Source organism: Ursus maritimus, unplaced genomic scaffold (assembly GCF_017311325.1).
Source record: "Ursus maritimus isolate PB19 unplaced genomic scaffold, ASM1731132v1 scaffold_22, whole genome shotgun sequence".
Taxonomy (NCBI): Eukaryota; Metazoa; Chordata; class Mammalia; order Carnivora; family Ursidae; genus Ursus; species Ursus maritimus.
The window spans coordinates 13,094,197-13,116,267 of NW_024424675.1; the positions used below are offsets into that span (position 1 = coordinate 13,094,197).

The 22,071-nt window shown below is 42.6% G+C and overlaps 1 protein-coding gene across 3 annotated transcripts in view; it reads right to left on the minus strand.

Moving 5' to 3' along the window:
* The window catches only part of LOC103674435 (SLX4 interacting protein), a 187,687-nt gene that overhangs the window by 52,477 nt on the left and 113,139 nt on the right, over window positions 1-22,071 (minus strand). For 2 of the 3 annotated variants that reach the window (XM_008703351.2, XM_008703352.2), the window contains 2 exons: window positions 15,987-16,076; window positions 12,016-12,136 (listed from right to left, as the gene is read on the minus strand). In XM_008703351.2, the coding sequence (XP_008701573.1) occupies window positions 12,016-12,136; window positions 15,987-16,076 (211 nt within the window). The remainder of the gene's footprint in view (window positions 1-12,015; window positions 12,137-15,986; window positions 16,077-22,071) is intronic. The other variant, XM_040637981.1, reaches the window with a different exon arrangement.

Below are 22,071 nucleotides of genomic sequence, written 5' to 3' on the forward strand. Positions count from 1 at the left end.
AAAAAAAAAAAAAAAAAAAAAGAATGCCGGCTAGCAAGGGCTGCCCCCAAGGATCCGCCGTGGGTACGCAGGAGACACAGCACAGGGCTGGTACCCAGCAGGCTGAAGCTCACTAACTGGTAACCAGTCGGGGTAAGAATACTAACAGACACCTGGGATAGGGAGGGCTGGTGGGAGGGTAGCTTCAGTCCCTCGGCGCCTAAGAGCCAGAAGATACTGTAGCTGATCTTACTGGAGTAGGATGTGGTTTTGACTTTCTGAAAACCAAACAAGAACAACTACTTAATAATTTGTTAACTCACAGACCACTTTCACCTCTGCCTTTCATTGAAGGGGCAAGAGATGTTGCAATGGAAGTGTGCCGAAAAGCCTTGCCAAATAAACACGTGACTGGTGAACAGAAACTACACTTCGTTCCTTTATTTCTTCCAGGGCTCGTGTTCCTCCTGACTGACAGGCTCTGCACTGGGTGCTCAACAGCACAAGAGCCCTGCCCTCAATGAAAAGGAAGTCTCTCTGGGATGCAAGGAACCAGCTGGAATGGCGAGTGCTGCTACTGCTGAGGGTGGACCAGGTACCTGGGAAAGGGCAGGGGGCAGCTCCCTGAGAAGGTGCACAGAATCAGATAAACTCCTTAGGAGAAGTGACACCTGGGCACAGGCCTGCAGGAGGAGGAGGAGCTGACCCAGCAACGGGGAAGGAGAAGAGAGCTGCAGGGAGAGGAGGGCAACATATGCAAAGGTCCAGCGGCAAGAGTATGATGTTCTGGGTCCTGTCAGTCAGTTAGGCTACAGCGACAAGTTGATAAATGACCACAGAAGCTCTCCCAGCATTGCCTGGCCAAAGCCACCTGGGACCAGTGACTCCTAGGGGAGAGGGGCTCCTCTTGAATGTGGCTTCCATGGGTCCAGTTGTAGGGCTGGCAAGGTCTACAAGCACTGGGCAGTTGGCTTGCCCAGCATTCTTCTGAATAATCAGACTGCTTGGTGCCTGAAACCGGTACTAAAATGTTTGCCACCACCATGCCCACAGGTCACTTTCATACCTGCTCGGTAAAAAGGCTGATCAGTGGGAGAACCAGGGTCCCTCTGCTGGAATACAGATATAAGGTACATTGAGCTGCACCCCAGTCATGCACACCTAGCTACAGGACGCCAAGAGAGCAGACAGTATGCATGCTGATCTGTGTGAGAATGTCAGCCTGTGCCAAGTGACTGCCCTGGCATCCCCAGAACCCTCTGCACAATGGTGGGGGGTCAACCTGGAATGGACACTGTTACCAGGGCTATTCCTGAGTGGGCAGCCACATTGGGGATGAGGGTCAGGGAGTGAGAGATAGTTGCTGAGAAGGCTAATGACCAGGGCAGACATGGTGTCTGTAGACCACGGAAGCCCAAGCGTGGGTGCGTCATCTGGTGACTGGGTGGCCTAAAATTTGCGGTCAACTAAGGCCCATGGCTGGCCAAGTCACTTGGTCCAAGATTATTCAGTGGTAACCTTGGGAGGAAATCTGCCAATGGCTCAATCCACAGACCTCTTTGGCTTATTGGCTAACAGATATGTCCATAATTCTAAATAAAATGGAGAGCATACTTGGGCCCTACTTAAACTATATTACAGGCTGAACTGTGTCTCTCCAAAACTTCTATGTTGAAATCCTAATCCCCAGCACCTCAGAATGTGAGTGTATTTGGATATAGGATCTTTAAAGAGGTAATTAAGTTAAAATGAGGTCATGAGAGTGGGCCCAAATCCAGTATGACTGGTGTCCCTATTACAAGAGGAAATCAGGACACAGATACAAATAGAAGGAAAACCATGTGAAGCCACAGGGAGAAGATGGCCACATCTACAAGCCAAGAAGAGAGGCCTCAAAAGAAACCAACCCTGCTGATACCTTGAGCTTAGACTTCCAGGTCTCCAGAACTGTGAGAAAACAAATTTGTTTAAGCCACGCAGTCTGTGGTATTCTCTTATGGCAGCCCTAGTAAAATAATACGTGATATAACTGGGAAGAAAAAAATCTACATCTGGGGAACAGGGGCCTGACTTGGGCTACATTGAAGGAGAGCCACGAACTCTTACCCAGTCCCCAGATTTGACTCAATTCTCAGAACCATAGCTCCTGGAATGGAGAGCCAGGCATCCCTCAAGTCAGGACCATAAATTTTCCACTTGTGATGTGCACCTGTTTCCTAGGGGACCTGCACAATGAGAAAAGGGGAATACCCAGAACTTCCAAGAATGACTGGACATTGGCTCTGAGATAATGCTAATTCTTCGGGTTCCTGCCACTGTGACCCACCAGAGTGTGATAAATAGAAACTTGGTTTCAGGGGCGCCTGGGTGGCACAGCGGTTAAGCGTCTGCCTTCGGCTCAGGGCGTGATCATGGCGTTATGGGATTGAGCCCCACATCAGGCTCCTCCGCTATGAGCCTGCTTCTTCCTCTCCCACTCCCCCTACTTGTGTTCCCTCTCTCGCTGGCTGTCTCTGTCAAATAAATAAATAAAATCTTAAAAAAAAAAAAAAAAGAAACTTGGTTTCAGTTCATCTCAAAGAGGGCCCTGTAAGTCTACGAAAATCCGTTTTTGTCTTCTCAGTTGATGAGTACCTAACTGGGACAGATTTACCCTGCAACTGACAGAACCTAAAGCTGGACTCCATGTCTCATGGAGTAAGTGCTATACAGTAATGAAGGGCCAGAAAAAAGTCTCTGGAGTTCCCTCTCCCCATCAAAACCAAAAGCAGGGGCGCCTGGGTGGTTCAGTCAGTTAAGCATCTGACACTTGATTTTGCATCAGGTCATGATCTCAGGGTTGTGAGATGGAACCACATGTTGGACTCCCCACTCAGCAGCGAGTCTGCTTGAGATTCTCTCCCTCTGCTCGCTCTCACGTTCTCCCTCAAAATAAATAAATAAATCTTTTGGAAAACCAACAAAAACAAAAGCAATACTGATCCCTGGAAATCAAAGAATTCATCCTGGGCACGTCAAAGAGTTCATTCAAGTTTCTGCACCCTATGACTCTTACTACTAAGATATAAGCACAAACACTTGTGGGGATGTTTGTGTGTTTCTCTGACCTACATAAACGACCTGAAAGGGTGACAGCTTCAGCGACCAGTTTACTAGCAGATAAAAATTTGTGTCTGGTTAACCAATGGCTCTGCCCAACATGACAGTATCGGCCGGAAGTGAATGAATGCAATGATATAACCTCACTTGGGGTGGAGAAAAAAAAATCTGTCCCGTGAGTAGAATGTCAAAGAAGATACTTTGGGTTCATTTGGCCAATAAGGAAAGATAGCCTGATATATATATGTGTGCACGTGCTCGCGCATATCTGTGTGTGTGTGTGTGTGTCTCTGTGTGTGTGTTCTTTCATTCATTCATTCATTCATTCATTCATTGGCACGAACTCAGACAGACTGGTGACAAGGTTATTTGAGGAAAATTTAAGTAGAGTGTGTGTGAAAGTATCTTATGTGAATGTTCTCCAAAAGGCTCCATTTAGAAATTCTTGTAATGAGCTCAACAAAATGACCTGCCCTATGGATGCTAGCTGGCCTCTTACCCCAGATGCCAGATTACCTGCTCAAAGGGCTCATGAGCCATGTGGCCATGGTGGCAAGGACGAATATTATGTTTGGGCTCAACACCATGGACTTAACCTCACCAACACTGAGCAAATCTGCCAACAGCAGCAATTAATATGAGTCTCCCTACCAACTCTCATATTGCAAGGAGATGGGCCAGTAGTCAGCAGTGGTAGGCAGATTATTATATTAGACCTCTTTCATCACAGAGGAGACAATATTTTCACTGGAATAGACCCTTCTTCAGAATTTGAATGTATTTCTATGCCTGCCATGGTCCTGCCAGCCACATCATCCACGAACTTACAGAAGGCCTCGTTCACCATCACCACCATAGTGCTTCTGACCAAGAAACTCATTTTACAAAGAAGCCAGTGCATTCATAAAATGCAACAGACCTACCAAGCAATCAAGCAAGGATCAAATGCAGCTGACCCTACGGAATGGTAGAAGGGTCTACGGAAAATTGTGTCATGATACAAACTGCAAGGCAGGATCTTATGGGGCTGGGGTAAAGTCCTACAAGACATATTACATGCTGTGACCAGCAGAACAATCTGTTCCTTTGGCAAGAATTCCTGGAACCAGGGAGTGGAAGTGGGAAGTGACCACCTCAGCAAAAGTTTGCTTTCCATCCTCACGCCTGTGCTTCATGAGTATCCAAAGGAATACTGGAACGGAGGGGATAACAATGACCCAGGCTGAAAGTTAAACATGCCACGTAACTACTTCAGGCTTTTTATGCCATTAGACAAACAGACCAAAAGGGGAGCGGAAATGCTGGCCCAAGATGACACTAAAGAAGTGGATAAAACACAGGGAGGATAACCGGCTCTACCAAGAGGCACATTTCCAGTGCTAAAAGTTCACGAGAACTGTGGGCAACCTCCTAAAGGCAGGACCACTGCCAGCTCAAATCCCTCCGGAATGAAGATGTGGATCGCCTTTCCAGGTAAAGAATAACTCAGCTGAGTTACTGGCTAAGGGCCAAGGGAATATGAAATAAATGTTAGAGGAGGGAAGTTGATATAAATATCAACTATTTATTTCAAAAGTTAGAATGGTGGCATCCTCCTCCACTGTCTTCCTTGCTGCATGATATATATATTCGTATGTTAACTGAGTTTTTTGGCTCGGCAACAGTTAACTTCATAAATTCGTCAATAAGTTAACAAACATGAGCCTGTGAATTCATGTCACTCAAAAAACCTGGGCTTGGAGCTAGGGCATGAGACTTTGGGTTCTCTTTTTCTCTCTCTCTCATAGGAGATGCTGGGCTTATTTCCTTTGTTGTTGGGAGAGCTGCGTCATTAGGCAGAAGCCTGTTTGGAAGTTTGTGGAAGAAGGCAGCCAAGAGGAAAGCTTGAGAGGCTATTTTGTAACTTGTGTCCACCCACCAAAACTGCTGACCATCCTCCCTGCATTTTGGCAACTTCCCATGTTTTAACGTCCCACTTTCCAAGGTAAAAGCCAAACCCTCTGTCCTCCCTGGCTCACCTGCAACTAGGGTACGGCCATGGGATCTAGTTTCGCCTTGCAGTGGCTCAGAAGGAGCAGCATGGTGCTGTGGCCATGTGCCCGGCAGTCAGTCTTCTTCAGGCTGGGGCAGAGGCAGACTCCGGGTCCTGAGCATAGCAGACTGCAGCTGAAACAGCACATGTACCAAAGCTGTCCCCATCTTGCGGCTGACACTGTGCCTTCAGAGCCCTCCCACAGTAGATCCTGTGAGCTATCTAGTATCTTTAATCCACTCTGCTCAAGAGCCAGACCCATTCTGCTAGTCTCAAGCAGAAACGAAATTAAATAAAGGATATTAGGCAACTAAGGTTCCTGACCACAGAAGGTTTTAAGCCGGAGACTACCACAGTTTTGTTTTTGAAAGGCCACTGTGGCAGCAGAGGTGTGGGTAAACTGGAAGGAGTATCAGGAGGCTGTGGTAGTAATTCAAGAGTTGATTAAGATGGCTCTGACCAAGGAAGGGACAATGGGAAAGAGTAAAAATTAATTAGGGCAAACAAGCCAATATGAAGATAAGCAACAGCTGTACACAGTTGAGTCAATAAGCACATCAAAAAGTGAAAGATAAAAATCAAAGAGCAGAGTATCTCCTTTTCTGATTTTTAGCCTGTCAGACTAGAAAAAATTAAAAACACTGGTAACACCTGGTACTGGCAAGGTTAGAGGGGAAAATACTAATGAGACAGAATTGACAGAAATTGACAGTTAAGTATTTAAGATTTATTTATCTATTTGAGAGAGAGAGAGAGTTAAGAGTGTGCGGGGGCGGGGGGGGGGATCAGAGGCAGAGGGAGAGAGAATCTCAAGCAGACTCCGTGCCAAGCGTGTGGAGCTCAATGCAAGGCTCGATCTCAGGACCTGAGCTAAAACTAAGAGTTGGACACAAAACTGACTGTGCCACCCAGGTGCCCCATGACAGTTAAGTCTTTTACAAAACTTTCTTACAACACTAAGTTTTATTGAATCTGTTCAAATAACATTCCAGGTGATTTAAAAAAGATGACACTATCAGCAAATGTCTGCGCTATGGTGTTCACTGAGTTTGCAAATACTTTTTGCATTCCTTTATACTGTAAGATTAAGGAAATGGCCTCAAAACCCTTTAGGTTCTTTTTCTCATAAAGAAAACTCAGAGCATGAAAAATATTTTTATCTGAGTAATCAGGAAAGTTACCAGCCCAGAGACTTCAGCTCAGCCAGCATTATGCACTAAGTATCTGTAGTGTGATGAGGCACATTATTTGTTACATAGATCTAGAAATGGAAAAAGGTAAGAAATTCATGCGAATGAGAGAAGATATCCACTTTACACAAAAGCATAAACCACTCTCATTTATCCAAACCACCAATATAGTAAGGACAACTCTATTTTCAGGGAACATGAGACACAGAACTGGATACTGAGGAGGAAATAGGCAAGGCCTTACGGTTAGTGGCTTTGAAATTGCTTTTGAAAAAGGCATTTAAGTAAGATTATGGGAACAGCTGAGAACAGGCAGTCAGATAAATGTAGAGAGATGTCTTTGGCTCTGAGGCAAGACTAAAAACACGTATTCAGTTTCCAGTCTTAGTGATGCTGTTAATAAACAATAGAAGGCGACAGTATGTTACCGTGTGTGTCCGCTTCGTTCCTACAGGTACGCACGGCCTAGAGCAAGAGGAAGCTCTTTGTGGAAAGCAACCTTGTGGGAGAGATAGATGAACAATGGTCTCCCTACCTTTTGGAAATTAACAGTTTAGTATGAGGTTAAGCACTTATAACCAGAAGCAGAGCTGTCTGTTTATGCTCTAGAGCTAGGCGGTAATGTAATTTGGAGAAGAAAAGAGGCTCTGTGGGTGGCAAAGAATCAGTCTCTGCCAATGAAGGGGTGGGAGAAAGGCAGGTAAACAGATTATAGCACAATTATAATACAACGTGACAAATGTATTAAAAGTGTTAAGTGCCAGAAAGAGAGAAACTGAGGGAGACTTTGGAGAAGTAATATTTGGGTTGGATCTTAAAAGCTAAAATAGGCATTTTCCAGACAAAGGTGAAAACTAAATGTTAAGGCAGAGGTATCGAGAAAGCACGTTTGTGGGAGGCAGGAATGTGAGTAGCGGGAGGAGACAAGGCAGGATGGGGAAGTTATGGCCTTGACCTTACTAGGAAGAGGAAAGATAGAACCATGTGTGTAATTTATCACCTGTACGAATACTTATTAAGTACCTACTGCAAAGCAGAAAGCATCCTCCAAGCTGGAGACACAATGGTAATAAAAGAGGCAGAACCTGTCTGCAGGAGGCTTACACGTTTGTGGAGAGATGGATGTTGATCAAATAGTGTTCGGGATGCTTGTGGGCCAGTAATAAAGAAACCGGTCCCCAGGATAAGCTTCCCCGAGGAGTGATTTTGAGCAGAGAGCAAAAGGAGCACGGAGAATGGGAAGACTAGGGCTTCAACATGGGCAGAGGCCCCCAAGATGAGCAGAAGAAAAAGCTTTGGAAGAAAGGAATTAAGTTGCCATCACTGGAGCAAGGAAAAAGGAGAAAGTGGGACAAGATGAGGCTGGAGAGGCAGCTACTCCAAGGACCCTGGCTTGCACCTGGGAGCCTTGGGGAAGAGGTTCACAAGATCAGACCTGCGATATTAAGGGATGACACTAACTGAAGTGTAAACAGCAGGAGAGGCATCGGCCAGAGCGGAAGCAGGGAAGCCAGCCGGGGGCTGCTGTGGGTGCCTCAGCAGGCAGGGGAAGCCGGAGCAGGGACTGGTTGGTGGCAGCAGAGTTTGTATGAACATCAAAAGACATGGTCAATTAAAGGTTAACTGTTAGCAGAAGTGGGAAGGAAAGGGAAGAGACTGCTTTCATACCAAGATGACTCTCAAGGAAGAATCCTTAGCACAGCTGAGTGAACACCACGACAGTGCACTAGTATCATCCTGCCTCCCTCTGGCAATCGGCTGCACTACTTATCTCATTACACGGAAGCCTAGCCATCATCCCACAAGTGGCTGGTCACTGAAGACTCCATGAAGCAAATACAGGCTGCTTCTCGTTTGTGGTTGTGCAATTAAATAAACCAAGTCAAAGGCAAATGACAAACTCAGAAAGATCACTGACAACATATAAAACATACAAAGCATTCATATCCTTAAGGAGCTCTTACAGACTAATAAAAATATGCACATTAAAACTAAGAACATTATAAAGGAGTTGCTGTGTGCTGACATGTATACCATCAGGATATCCCCTGAACCATTAGTTTACAAGAGTGAGCATATTAAATGCAACCTAAATGTCCCACCAATAAATCAGAGTATGGATATTTAATGGAATACTACACGGTCATTAAAAGTGGTGATGGGAACACTGAACGGCCAAAACAATTTTGAAAAACATTAAGAAAGTTGGAAGACTCACACTTCCTAATTTCAAAACGTAATACAAAGCTATGGTAATGAAAACAGTGTGGTACTGGCATAAAGACAGACATATGGAACAATGGATCAGAATAGAGAGCCCAGAAAGAAACCCTCATATTTACGATCAAAGATGTTCAATAAGGGAGCCAAGACCATTCAAAGGGGGAAAGGACAGACTTTCCAACAGATGGTGCTGGGACAACTAAATATCCATATGCAAAAGAATGAAGTTGGACCCTTTCCTTAAAATTAACTCAAGATGGATCAAAGACCTAATTAAAAGGAGCTAAATCTATAAAACTGTTAGAAGAAAAAATAGGAAAAGCTTCATGACACTGGATTCAGTAAAGATTTCTTGGATATAGTACCAAGCACAGGCAGCAAAATAATAGATAAATTGGCTACATCAAAATTTAAAACATTTCCACATCAAAGGACACTATCGAGAGTGAAAAGGCAACATACAGTGGGAGAAAATATTTGCAGATCATACACCTGATAAGGAATTAATATCCAGAATATATAAAAGAACTCCTACAACTCAAGAACAAAAGCAAACAACCCAATAAAAAATGGGCCGAGAACACAAACAGACATTTCTCCAAAGAAGATACACAAATGGCCAATAGGCACATGAAAAGATGGTCAAAATCACTACAAATGCAGGAAACACAATTTGAAACCACAATAAGATACCACTTCCCATCTATTAGGATGGCTATTACCCAAACAACAGAAAACAAGTATTGGCAAGATTATGGAGCAACTGGGACCCATTCTTGGTGAGAATGTAAAATGGTGTAATCACCAGAAAACAGGATGGTAGTCCCTCAAAAAAATTAATTAATTAATTAATTTAATTAAATTAAAACAAACCAGTACCATACAATCCAGCAATTCTAAGTATATACTCAAAGTATATACTCAAAGAAGCAGAGACTCAAAGAGATATCTGAAGACAAATATTCACAGCAGCATTATTCACAATAGCCAAATGGTAGAAATAACCCAACTACCCTATGACAGATGAACAAACAAAGTGTGTGTGTGTGTGTGTGTGTGTGTGTGTGTGTGTATTATTCGGCTTTAAAAAGAGAGAAAATTCTTATAAATTCTATACCAGAGATGAACTTTGAGAACATTAAGCTAAGTGAAATAAGCCAGACACAAAAGGATAAATACTTCATGATTCCATTATATGAGGTACCTCAAGTAGTAAATTAGAAAGCAGAATAGTGGTTACCAGGGGCCAGGGAAGGGAGTAATGGGCAGGTACTGCTTAATGGGTAAAGAGTTCCAGTTTCGCACAGCAAAAAGTTCTGGAGATAGAGAGTGACAATGACTGCACAACAATGTGAATGTACTTAATGACACTAAATTGTACACTTGAAAATGGTTACAATGGCCAAGTTTATGTATAGTTTACCACATTAAAACAATTTAAAAAATGGTGATGTATAGGTTTTAAAGGAATTCTATATTATGTAAGGTGAAAAAAATAGGTTATGAAATTCTATGCATAGGGGCGCCTGGCTGGCTCAGTCAGTTAAGCGTGGGACTCTTGGTTTCAGTTCAGGTTGTGACTGCAAAGTCGTGGGATCGAGCCCTACACTGGGCTCCACGCTCAGCACAAAGTCCACTGGGGAGTCTCTCTCCGCTCTCTACCCCTCCCCCACTCACGTGTGCACGCTTGCTCTCAAATAAATCTTTTTTTTTTTTTAAAGATTTAATTTATTTATTCGACAGAGATAGAGACAGCCAGCGAGAGAGGGAACACAGCAGGGGGAGTGGGAGAGGAAGAAGCAGGCTCACAGTGGAGGAGCCTGATGTGGGGCTCGATCCCATAACGCCGGGATCACGCCCTGAGCCGAAGGCAGATGCTTAACCACTCTGCCACCCAGGCGCCCCTCAAATAAATCTTTTAAAAAAATTTTTGTATGTACAGAAAGATCGCTTTTCTTGTTATAAATTCATTCATTCATTCATTCATTCATTCATTCATTCATTCATTCATTCAAATAAAAACAAACTTCTTGCCCACATGAGCCCAAGAAAGACTTTGATTTTCATCTTGGGGTCAGAACAACACACAACACATCTTCCCCAACTGTGAGAGAGGCTGGGAAATTGAGTATTTAGCATTTTTCACTCAGTGGTAGAGGAAGCCAGGGGAAGGGCTAGTTGAGAATCAGTACTGACCATGCCACCTCCGCACCAGAAATGGAGGTCTGAGAACGTTCTCTGTCCTTCTCCTTTTGTACCAGTCAGAAAATGAGACTAGCCAGGTCTGCTGGGGTACAAAGGATACAAGGTCCTCTGGCTTTTCTCAAGCTTTATCCTACTACTAAGCAAAATACCAGAAAGCGTCATCTAATACAATATTGTTTGGACTGAAAATTCCATTTGTTCGAGGCTTTCAGTTAGGGTTAAATTAATCTGTCTGCCTACTTATCAGCTGTGCCCAGGTGAACACTGGAGATTAAGTATGCCTTCAAAGGGGGTTACGTAACACAATTCTTCTCCTAAGGGGGTGCTGCATTAGCATAACCTAGTTCACGGCTGTCCAGTGTTGCCCTCTGAGGATTAACACAAGGTTAACCTTATTTGTACCACAAAGAGTGTTATGAAACACTGATTTAAAGTTAAAAAAAAATTAAAAACACAACAATGGCAGAGTGGAAGGAACAGTGGGCTAGGAGTCAGAAGAGCTGGGTCTGGGGTCAGGTTCTGCCACCTGTCACCCAAGTACGGTTTCCTTCAACAAGTCACTGAATCCATGTATCCGGCACTGGGCTAAGTAAGGAGGAGGGGGGCATGCGGGGGAAGATGCCAAATAAACAAGATCATCTCTGTCCTCAAAATGATGATCTTTTATTTGGGTGAACCCTTAATCTTGTAGATCCTCGGCTTCATCACCTACAACTCAGACATCACCCTTCTCAACGTGTTATTAGGAAATAGGGAGGGATAGTTCAACCTCACTGCCCTTGATGTTTTGGGCCAGATAATGCCTTGTTGTGGGGGGCTTTTTGTGCATTGTAGGATATTTAGTGGCATCCCTGGCTTCTACTCCCTAGATGCCAGTAGCTCCCTGCCACCCCTCCCACTCGATGACAACCCAATGTCCCCTGGGACCCATCACGCCCAGGTGAGAACCTCTGAAATAGGATGACATATATGAAAGCATTTAAAAAAGCATAAAGCCCCAAATCAAGTCAGCATTAATGTAAACCTATTTGTAAGACTACTTGTCAAAAAAAATCCTTTAAAGTATTTACAGTTTCCTTAGGAATGTTTTATTTTCCATTTTTATATATTTTGCCTACCATTAAAAACCCTCCAGGGCTTTTTGGTTAATTTTCTTTACCCAAACAAAGCATCTTCATTAGAACATATTTTTTAAATGTATCACTGTACTAACATGACAGAGTCAAACATAATTGCCATCTCTACAAAGCAGAAATTTTATCCGAAATCAAAGTACTCAGTGCCTACCTTTTAAGGTCAAGGGACTGGATCTTGTGAATTCTGTATTTGATGGCCTGTGCTGTTTACGAACTTCCAAGTACTCCTTAACTCTTGAATCAATGGTTTCTCTTAAAAGTAAACAGACTTCCTAGAGTAAATTGAAAAATGAGATATAATTTTCTCATGTAATGCAATGCAAAAAGAGTCAACATCGTGCATATTAAAAAGTCAACACTGAACGTTTCATTTTGTTTGTTTTACTTAGCTGTGAAAGCTGAAAAGAATGCTATCTGTGCTCGAGGGTAACATCCCAGGTTTAAGTTTGCTACTGAGGTTTGTTCAAAACCATGATGTTGGCTTACTCTGTGGCCTGAGAAATTAATTTCATTTCCCTCTGCCTCACTTTCACATTTCTAAAAGGAGGATAAAAACAGTGAAGTGCCCCGTGTGGCCAGGCAACACTGGGGATGGCAGTCCCTCCCCCAAGGTTTTCAGTGGACTGTTGTCATGTGGGGATACAAGGGACAGGGTCATTAGCTCTTCCAATTCGTTCAAATGGAGCCAGCCATGGTGATTTTTATTCGAATACTTCCCATTTTTCAAACTTGGTTCAAAACCTTTTTTAACCTAAACACCACCATTCATTAGTTTCTGACCTCGGGTTTAGAAATCTACTGAAAAAAGGAACAGCACTGAGTGATGGGCCGAAGAGAGACCTGGAAACCAGTACTGTGATTTTCTTCCACGCTCTTGTTGATGATACTGTATATGCCCATTTGCCTTTGTGAAAACTGCACTATATCCACCGATTAATGGTGAAAATAATTTAACTTCTCATATTTCTCTAAAGTAGATTAATATTTATTAGGCAACAGAAACACATGGTTTTAATTCAATGTCAACATACCACACCACTAGCAAATTTCTGGAGCTATTGTTTTATGTATCAGTGTTACTTATGAAAAGAAAAACAAAACTCTTAAAAAGTCCACCACACAATAGGAAGAAACTGTCTACCAGAGACATGTAGCCAATGCAGGGAAAGGGGAAAATGGCACACAAATCTGAATTTCTTAACTTAGATTAAGAAACCAGTGTGTAAGGACTGATAATTCTGGTCCAAGTCCCAGCCTCTGCAGAAGGCTCAGAGTTGCCGAGGTCAACTCAAACCTGTTTCACTGGTTTCTTCAATGCCATCTCAGGTTGATCTCTTAGAATCTTCATACATTAAAACAAGAACAAAATTCTAAGCAGCCCTGCAGGGCAATGACTGCCAAACTTTTCTTTTCTTGCTAATACGTACACTCCTCAACAGTACTGCAAATCCTTGATTTAATTCACAAACATGATCTACATAAAATGTAAACACTGGTCTCCTCTCTCCTGCTCTCATTTTGCAGCCCAAAGATGCAGTGCCTTGTGGAATACAGAGATATCCGTTTACAGTTGAGCGTTTTGGCATTGTTCACACAACAGAAAGGCAGCCTTGCCTCATACTGTTGTTTTAACAATTAAAGAATTTTGCTTCACATGCAGGGTTCAACTATGACTGAGCTAGAAAATATGTGAAAGACATACATGGAAACAGAGATTGTTAAAATTTGGCCATAAATACCCTATAAGGCTAGAACTAAAAATAGTACGACAAAAATAAAACAAAGGCCCATACAACACAAACTTTCTCCCTATAGTTACGGGGCTTTCCTTCTATGAGTCAGGTTTGACGAATGGAAGGTAGACCATGTGCAGTGTGGTCAAGATACCCTAGGAACTGACCACACCACACTTAGCACAGCATTCTCTTCAGAACCAGAGCAATGCAAGAGAAGGCAAATTCCCAGCTATCCCAGAAGGACACGTAAGAAGACCAAGCTGAAATCGGTGAGCAAGAGGACAGAGATACATACAGTACCTCTAGGCTAACGGGGGCTCACGCTTGCTTTCTCAAGTTCACAAATGAAACAGTTCAAGTTTGCCTGTTTGGGTACAAAGACTACTCGTGCTGGACTCAAAATAAACTTGGGTTTAATACATGCAATTAGTTCCTTTTTCTGAAAAGGAACTGGACATTCTTAAGACTTTCACTATATAAAGCGACTGCTAAAATGCAATCAAACTGATTGGTCATGAAATGATCTAATAATAAAAAAAGATGAAAGCACTGAAACACTGAACGCAGGCTAGAGTCATATCCTCTCCTTGACTAGCTTTTCTCCTTTCTCTGTTTCTCTCTCTCAGAGCAGTTTTAATGTCAGGGAACAAACTTGAAAGGAACAACTTCAAGTATAAGCAGCAGACCATCTGCTTTGCTTTGAGACGGAAGCTTGGCTTGCTGGCATAACTTGCCCTCTTTCAGCCAACCTGGACCTGCCAAGCTCTGCAGGTCCAATCGTGCACTGAGCACCTTTGCTAAGTCATGCCTTGCTGTCCGGACGTAGTACTAGGTGGAGCAGCAACAGCTGTGTGTGGCACCCTGGAAAAATCTAGCCTCATGTTTCAGCTAGGAGGTGATTCACATATTCATAGCTTTATTTTAAAGCCTTCCAAATCAACTGACTCTTGGCAAAACTGACTACATATCAACAAGAAAGGGCTAAGGCTGAGGTGGTAGAGCTGGAAGAGAATGAAAGAAAAGGTGGGCCCCAAACAGTGGATTCTAGAATGCTGTTGATGTCAGTCAAGTCAGAAGACTTTTGGGGTGAGGTCCCCTCAGGTGAGCATTCGTCCCTTTGGGGAAACAGAGTGTTGGTAAGCCAAATTTGGAATTCCATGGAGCTGAGTTGTAGTCGGAGACGCTGGCTTACTAGATATTAAGTCCTGAAGAGGTAAATCCATTTATTAACCTGAACGATAAATCCCATTGTACCGAATCTTGTGCCTGCCTTCTCTCAGCCGTGGGCCACTAGATATCCAGTGCAATAGTGCCCAGCCAAGTCCTGATTATATTAGTACCTTGTGATTGCAAATGTCTTACTTACAAATTTTCTTTGAGGGAGTTTTTGTTTTCTAGTAGTCTTCTGAAGTTGACTAAATACAGTCACCATAATAAAGGTTTCTTGTTTTTTGTGTATTTTTTTTGCTTTGTTCTGTTGCCACTATTACTAGATTCTTCTCCACATGCTACCTTTCAATAAAACTTATTTTTATTCCTAGCTCTAAAAAGCTATTGTGCCAAGTACCGCAGACGACACAAAGTGCTGTAATTGTGAAAGTTACGTGAGAGCCACTGCCTCTCTATCACTCCCCCCGCCTTTTAGTGCAAGGACACAGAGAAGGAAGCAGAGCACGTGAGGAGAGCCAGATGCACTCGCCAACATTCTGCCACAGCAGCACTGGGGTGGGATCACGGACACTGAGAGCTCCAGTGACTCAAAGGCCTCTGGTGGAACTCTTTCATTTGCAGATAAGGAGACTGAGGCCCAGAGAGATCAAACCCCAGGCTCCCATCACATGACCATCCAGCCTTCTGCCTCCACTGACCACAGTGAGAGGGAATACAGTCAAACATCTCCACACTTGCCATCAAAGACTCCTGTTAATAAAAGTATGGTAGAAGACACAAATGTGGATGATGAGAATTTATGAATTAAATAAGAATTTGATTTCAAGGGGTGAAAGATCAGCCTTGCGTTCACCCCACGCCTGCTTCAGGGGCTCGGTCTGTCCTTTACAACCATGTAGATTAAAATCCCTGCTTGCCTAGAACCCTTATTTTACCTTTTTCTTCTGTTTTAATTATAATGAGCCTTTTCCCCCAAAACAAAAAGGTAGAAAATTTCTGGTTTAAATAATACAGCTTATGAAATATATAGATGGGTCTCTTTCTCAGGAAAAAAGAAGCAAGTATATGTCTGTCATTGGGAATATAACAACTGCTTCTCAAGGGTTAAATATCATTCAATATTTTTTGCCCACAAACGAAAATAAAAGCTGTAAAGAGTTACTATTTCTTCTAGCAGCAGCTACTTGCATTTAAACAGTGAAAAGTTTTGTGGTACCTCTTTCTTCTGTTCAGAAAACCAGCTGGTATCTTTGTTTGACCCTTGGGGCAGTATGTGAAGATCCACCAGGACAGCAAAATTCCCACACTAAAAAGACATTAATGGCAGAGTTAGCTCACACCCAGCAAACAATGAAAGAAAATCTCACAAATTCCGATGTGGTTGCTCATGATGAAATGGCAACAAAGTTCCCTAGTGGACAGAAACCTTCATATGGGGCAGGGCTACACGTCAAAACCCACTAGTTTTTGCAAGTTTAATATTTAGGGTAGAAATGCTAAGGAGAAATATAATTTTAGTCATGAGAGTAAAGACAAAATGTCTATCTCTGGGCCACGCCTTGACAGGGGATTGCTCAAGACATCCAGAGGCAGTTGGAAGACTATCAGACATTGAAAGAAGTCAAATAGGTCAGTCCTGGGTAGGCTCCAGAAAAGAAGGGTTCCGTGGATAGTCAGGGCAAGTCTTTCTTCTACGTAGGAAAGAACAGATACAAGCTACTGCATTTTTAGACAGACAGAAGGAATGGCTGGGAATAGAAATGGAAGTGAGGACACACGAAAAAGAACTAAGGAGAGGAAGGTAGATGCTCAATGAGAGTTATCAAAAGTAAATTAGTTTTATTAAAATATGCTATAAAACTGTCCAAATCCTGCTTCCTGTTGCTGTACAGTAGGGTGGCCAATAACCATGTGTGGCTACTGAGCACACGAAATGCGGCTACTGTGATTGAGAAGCTGAATTTTAAACTGTATTTAACTTTAATTTAATTTAAACAGCCATATGTGGCTAGCCGCTCTGTGGCACAGCTATAGACCCTGTAAAATGCTGTAGCCTTAAAAATCCTCACACCTTATGAGTAATTTCTGAAAATCTCTAGATAACTGTGGATGAGCTACCTCAGAAAGGAATCAAAGACCAAGACTGCAGGTTGGGGATGGTCTCTGAGGCCCAAAGAGTCCATAATGGCCTGTAGGAAAATATCACTTCTGCACCTCTTTGGCTATTTTTTTTTTCCTTTTTAAATTCTGTGCTATAATTCAATGGTGAAAGGAAAGTATTTTCAACTAATGACCTGAGAATACCAAACATAAATATGAAAAGAAAATAAAACTTGACACCTATATCGTACCATACACAAAAATTATTTTGAAATGGATAACAGACCTACACATAAAAACCAAAACTGTCTTGCCAAACTTAGAACAGAAAAAAAATTTTTCTTAGGACCCAGGAAGCACAAAATACAGAAGAAAAATATTAAATTGAACTCTGTCAAAATTGAAAACCTTTGCTCATTAATAAAATGAATATGTATGTCATAGGCTGAGAGAAAATATTCACAAACGTGTATCTGACACAAAGGACTGGCATCCAAAATAAAGAACTCCTACAAGTCAATATTAAAAAAACAAACAACCCAAGTTTGAATAGATACTTCGCAAGATAAACAAACAGCTAATAACACATGAAAAAGTGTTCAACATCAGTCATCAGACAAATGCAAATTAAAACACCAAGAGATACAACTCCGTACCTCTCAGAATGACTAAAATTAAAAAGACTGACACACCAAATGTTGGTAAGAATGTGGAGCAACCCAAACTTTCGTACGTTTCTAGTGGAAATGTAAAATGGTTCGACCACAGTGGCAAACGGCTGGTCAGTTTCCTATAGTTAAACATAACATTTAATTTACTGACTAAGCCAACAATTCCACCTTAGGTATTTACCAAGAGAGATAAAAACATGTGAACAGAAAGACTTGTATGCAAATGTTCATCGAAGTTTTAGTCATAATAGCTAAGACGGAAGACAACCCAAGTCTATCAACAGGAGAATAAACAAAGTGTGGACATTCACTCAGTGGAATGCTCCTCACAAAACTACTGATACACTCAACACGGGCTAATCTCCACCTTATGTTGAGCAAAAGAAGCCAGGCTAAAAGAATACATATTGTATGATTCCACTTATATAAAGTTCTAGAACAGCAAAACTAAATCTGTGGTCAAAGTAATCAGATAGCGGGACGCCTGGGTGGCTCAGTCAGTTAAAGTGTCTGCCTTCGGGTCCTGGGATTGAGCCCCACATGGGGCTCCCTGCTCAGCGGGGAACATGCTTCTCCCTCTCCCTCCGCCCACCACTCCCCCTGCTTGTACTCTCTCTCTGTCAAATAAATAGATAAAAAATATTGAAAAAAAAAACAAAAGCAATCAGATAGTGATTACCTAGGGAGGAACTGAGAACAGGCACAGAAGAACTTTGTGTGGTGATGGGAAGTAATGGGAATGTTCTGTATCTTGGTGGGTTATATGCTGAAGATCAGTTCATTTCAGCATATATAAATTATATATCACTAATAAATAATTTTTTAAAAGCTGTGTAAAAAACACATTTATATTTACTGACAGTTATACGAAATGTATCATGTCCCTGAAAACGTATGGGTATTTCGGAGAAGACCAAAGTGAAGTTCACCAGGTAAAAAAATCATGGAATATGGTGAAAGAAGGTCTCCTATGATGTCAAACAGTGTAGCGTAACCCACTGAACTGTGGTATACTGTGTAACAACCAGTATTTTAATTTAAAGAAAGAGAATCAAAGGGAATATTTGAATAGAATAAAAAATATCAGTAAGTCACATGGTAAGGTCAGGTCTTATTTTGTGAAACTTATATATGAGTATAATGAGTTATGATGTAAAACCTATTTCTTACTGTGGATTTGTGGTCAAAACTGATTGAAAACCATACTCGAGTACACTGTTATTTTAAAAGTTTCTTCACAATGCTGATTATAGATTTAACCTTTCAGGAGTATGCTGCCACCAGGTGGAGGTCATATGCCACAACTACAGGATCTTAGCCAGGGGTTATTAACCTTTTGTGTGCCATGGACCTCTTTGGGCAGCTGTGAAGTTGAAGATATCTGCTCAGAATGTTTTTAAATGCATGAAACACATTGCATAGGACTTAAAAAAAACACCAATTTGGCTGAAGTATGATTATCCAAATTTAAAAAAATGCTGTGTATGATTTAGTAATGTATATACTTGTTTATTAGGCACTGGCTCTTCTCACAAGTGGTAGATCTAATAACCACCATAAATTCAAAGTAGAGATAAGCATAAATGATATCTTCAGATATGTGCTACAATTATAATATAATATGAAAAGAGCTATGATTCTAATGGTGATGTATATTGCAAATACTACTGTGTTTTAAATACTTAACTTATGGGGCACCTAGGTGGCTCAGTCAGTTCAGCGCCCAACTCTTGGTCATTACCTCAGGGTTGTGAGATCAAGCCCCATGTTGGGCTCCGCACTCAGCACAGAGTCTGCTTGAGGTTCTCTCCCTTTCCTTATGCCTCTCCCCACGCTTGCGCGGGTGTGCGCGCACACGCACCCTCTTTCTCTCTAAAATAAACAAATCTTTAAAATAAACAAATATTTAACTTATAATAAAAAATAAATTGATTAGAATTTGGTAAAATAAAACTAATTTTGTTCCCACCCAAGTTCAGTGACCCTCTGAATTCTATCTGTTGAGTCTCCACAGATGGCATAACAAGAGCCTCTCCAAAGCTATGGGATGTGCCTTACACACATCTACTGGGCTTCCTGCAAGTGTTTAATCCTGACTCCTCAAACCAAGTTCTCTACAACCTCTTCTCCATTAGCAAAAATATCTTTTAAAATAGTCAAAAAAAAAAAAAAAGTGATGCTTGAACAATCTGAATTGATAGTATATAATGGTAGCTTTCTAAAGAATTAAATAGCAAGGTCCAATCTGGTATTTTCTCATCATTTCATAATTTTGATCACAAATAACCTAGTGCACATTTGATTATAAACAGACTGATGAGAACATTGTTGTTGTTGTTTTTTTTAATAAATCATGGAATCTTACTCTGGTGTTCAAAGTTTCCTGGATTTCAGCCAGACTCCCCAATCGGGCACGCGTGCAGTCCCCACCCCGCCCCCAATAGCAGGCTTCTCCCTCTGCAGCCAGCAGTTCTGAGTTATCCAGCAAGAGCTCTCTCAAACTCCCACACTAAGCAACAGATTTTGCCTTTCTGAAGTTCCTTGCTCTCAAAGCTTTGCTCCCATGAGTGAACAAACGTTGTCGTGGGGTGAAGGGGGGGTCTTTTACTGCTGCCAGAAGCACAGCCTTCACTTCTCCTTAATTAGGAGGTCATTTCATCTCTCAGCAGATAAACTCTCCAGCTTTCTTCAAAAAGGAGGAACACACTAACCATCACTTCTTTCTTAGACCAGAGCTGCTCATTTTACACGGGCCAAGTTATCTCTTTAACAGACCAAAGGCTACTAGAAAAAGCTTCGCATCCCATGCCCTGGGTTGTGAGTCAACAGGCCAGGATCTGATCCAGCTTCTAGCCCCCTCCACCCAGAGGTTTCAGCCAAAAGCCTGGGAGTCAACCCTAACTCCTCGTTTTCCCTAACCCTCCACAATCAGTCACCAAGTCTCGTCAATTTTACTTCTTAAAGAGCTAAACACACCCCCGTCTCTTGTTCTGCAGTTCCTATCATCTCCCGCTTGGAATATTAGGGCTGCTTCTCTTGGTATCTCATGAACTCTCAATGCCCCTATCAGAGCAATCTCTTTTCTGCCCTCTGCTTCTAACGCACCTCAATGCTCCTGTGTTTAGTGAACTTTTATGCATCCTCGAACCTTAGCAAGGGCATGGACACCTTTGTGGAGCTTTTCTGAACAGTTTGTCACTTCCTCCTCTGGATCAGGCATATGCTTTACATGCTTATTTATTCCTGCACTAAACGGCTGGTCTATGTAGGGGCCATCCCTGCTAGGCTGTTAGCTCCTTGGTATAGACAGACAGGGTCCCAATCTCATTCGACTCTACACTGCAGCAATCGGCACAGGACCAGCTCACAAAATGTGCTTAATAGTGTGTGTGTGTGTGTGTGTGTGTGTGTGTGTGTGTGTGTGTGTGTATGTGTACAGACAGCTTTAATCTTGGCCTTGCCCTCCAGCATCCAGGCCACCACTGCTCTGCCTGAAGAGTCTTTCTCAAGGGGAAGGAAACAGGGCAAGTGCTTAATATTTAATAGGAGGAAGAAAGGAATGAATGAACGAAGACAGGATAAATGGGCTCTGAATTTTGGGCAAACCACAGCCTTATCTGCTAAGTGAGCGCGCTGAGCCCATTCTGGGGACAAGGCTGTTCCAACTCAGCCCAGGACACTGATGCATTATAGAACAACTTCCTCCCTCATCATTGTAGAGTGGCAACAACTACCCCATCACCAGTGGCAGCCATTTTCTATAGTTTGAAAAAAGAGAATTCGAGGATCCTACAATTACTTTGCCCTAAACTCACCGCCAAGGGTGGAAGAGCTTATCTTCTAATTTTACCTTATGTGTAAAATAAAGATGGAAATGCTAACATTTCTCATACATGTAGGTATCTCAGAAGCAGGCTCAGGCGGCGAGATCCGTGTATATTCCCTCTCTCTCTCTCTCTCTCATTCACTCGTTCCTTCAACACCTGCTGAGTTTCACAGGGGCACTGGCCAGAACTTGAGGCAGCAACAGAGCACTGCAGCTAAGTGTGAACACAGCATACACCCGAGGACCAGAGGTGGCCAGGCTGCAACTCTGCTGGGGGGAGGCTAGGGCTGAGGGGTATGACCTCTCAGACAAGTCCTGAGGAAGAGGGCAAGAGGTGGAGAAAGAAAAATAAACAGCACCCACACATGGAAAGAGGCTTGAACAGCTTGGTGTGCTCTGGGGTCAAAACAGTCCGGTGAGCAGAAACAGGGCAACGTCAGCAGATGAGGCCAATGGGTCAGGCCAAGGGGGAACAAGAAAAGCTGTAGGCTCTAGAGCTCTCTCCGGTAGGAGAGTGGTGTGTGCGCTGGCGGGGCGAAATCATGGAACCATGCGGACAGGTGTAAAGCCACCTCAAAAACCCAAATAAGAGACAATGGAAGGTGATGGGTGAAGACGAAGGGGCAGATTTCAGAGAAACTCAAAAGAGAAAGAAGAGGATGTGGCTGGGTGTAGGAGGAGGAAGAGCAAAGACGGTGCTCTAG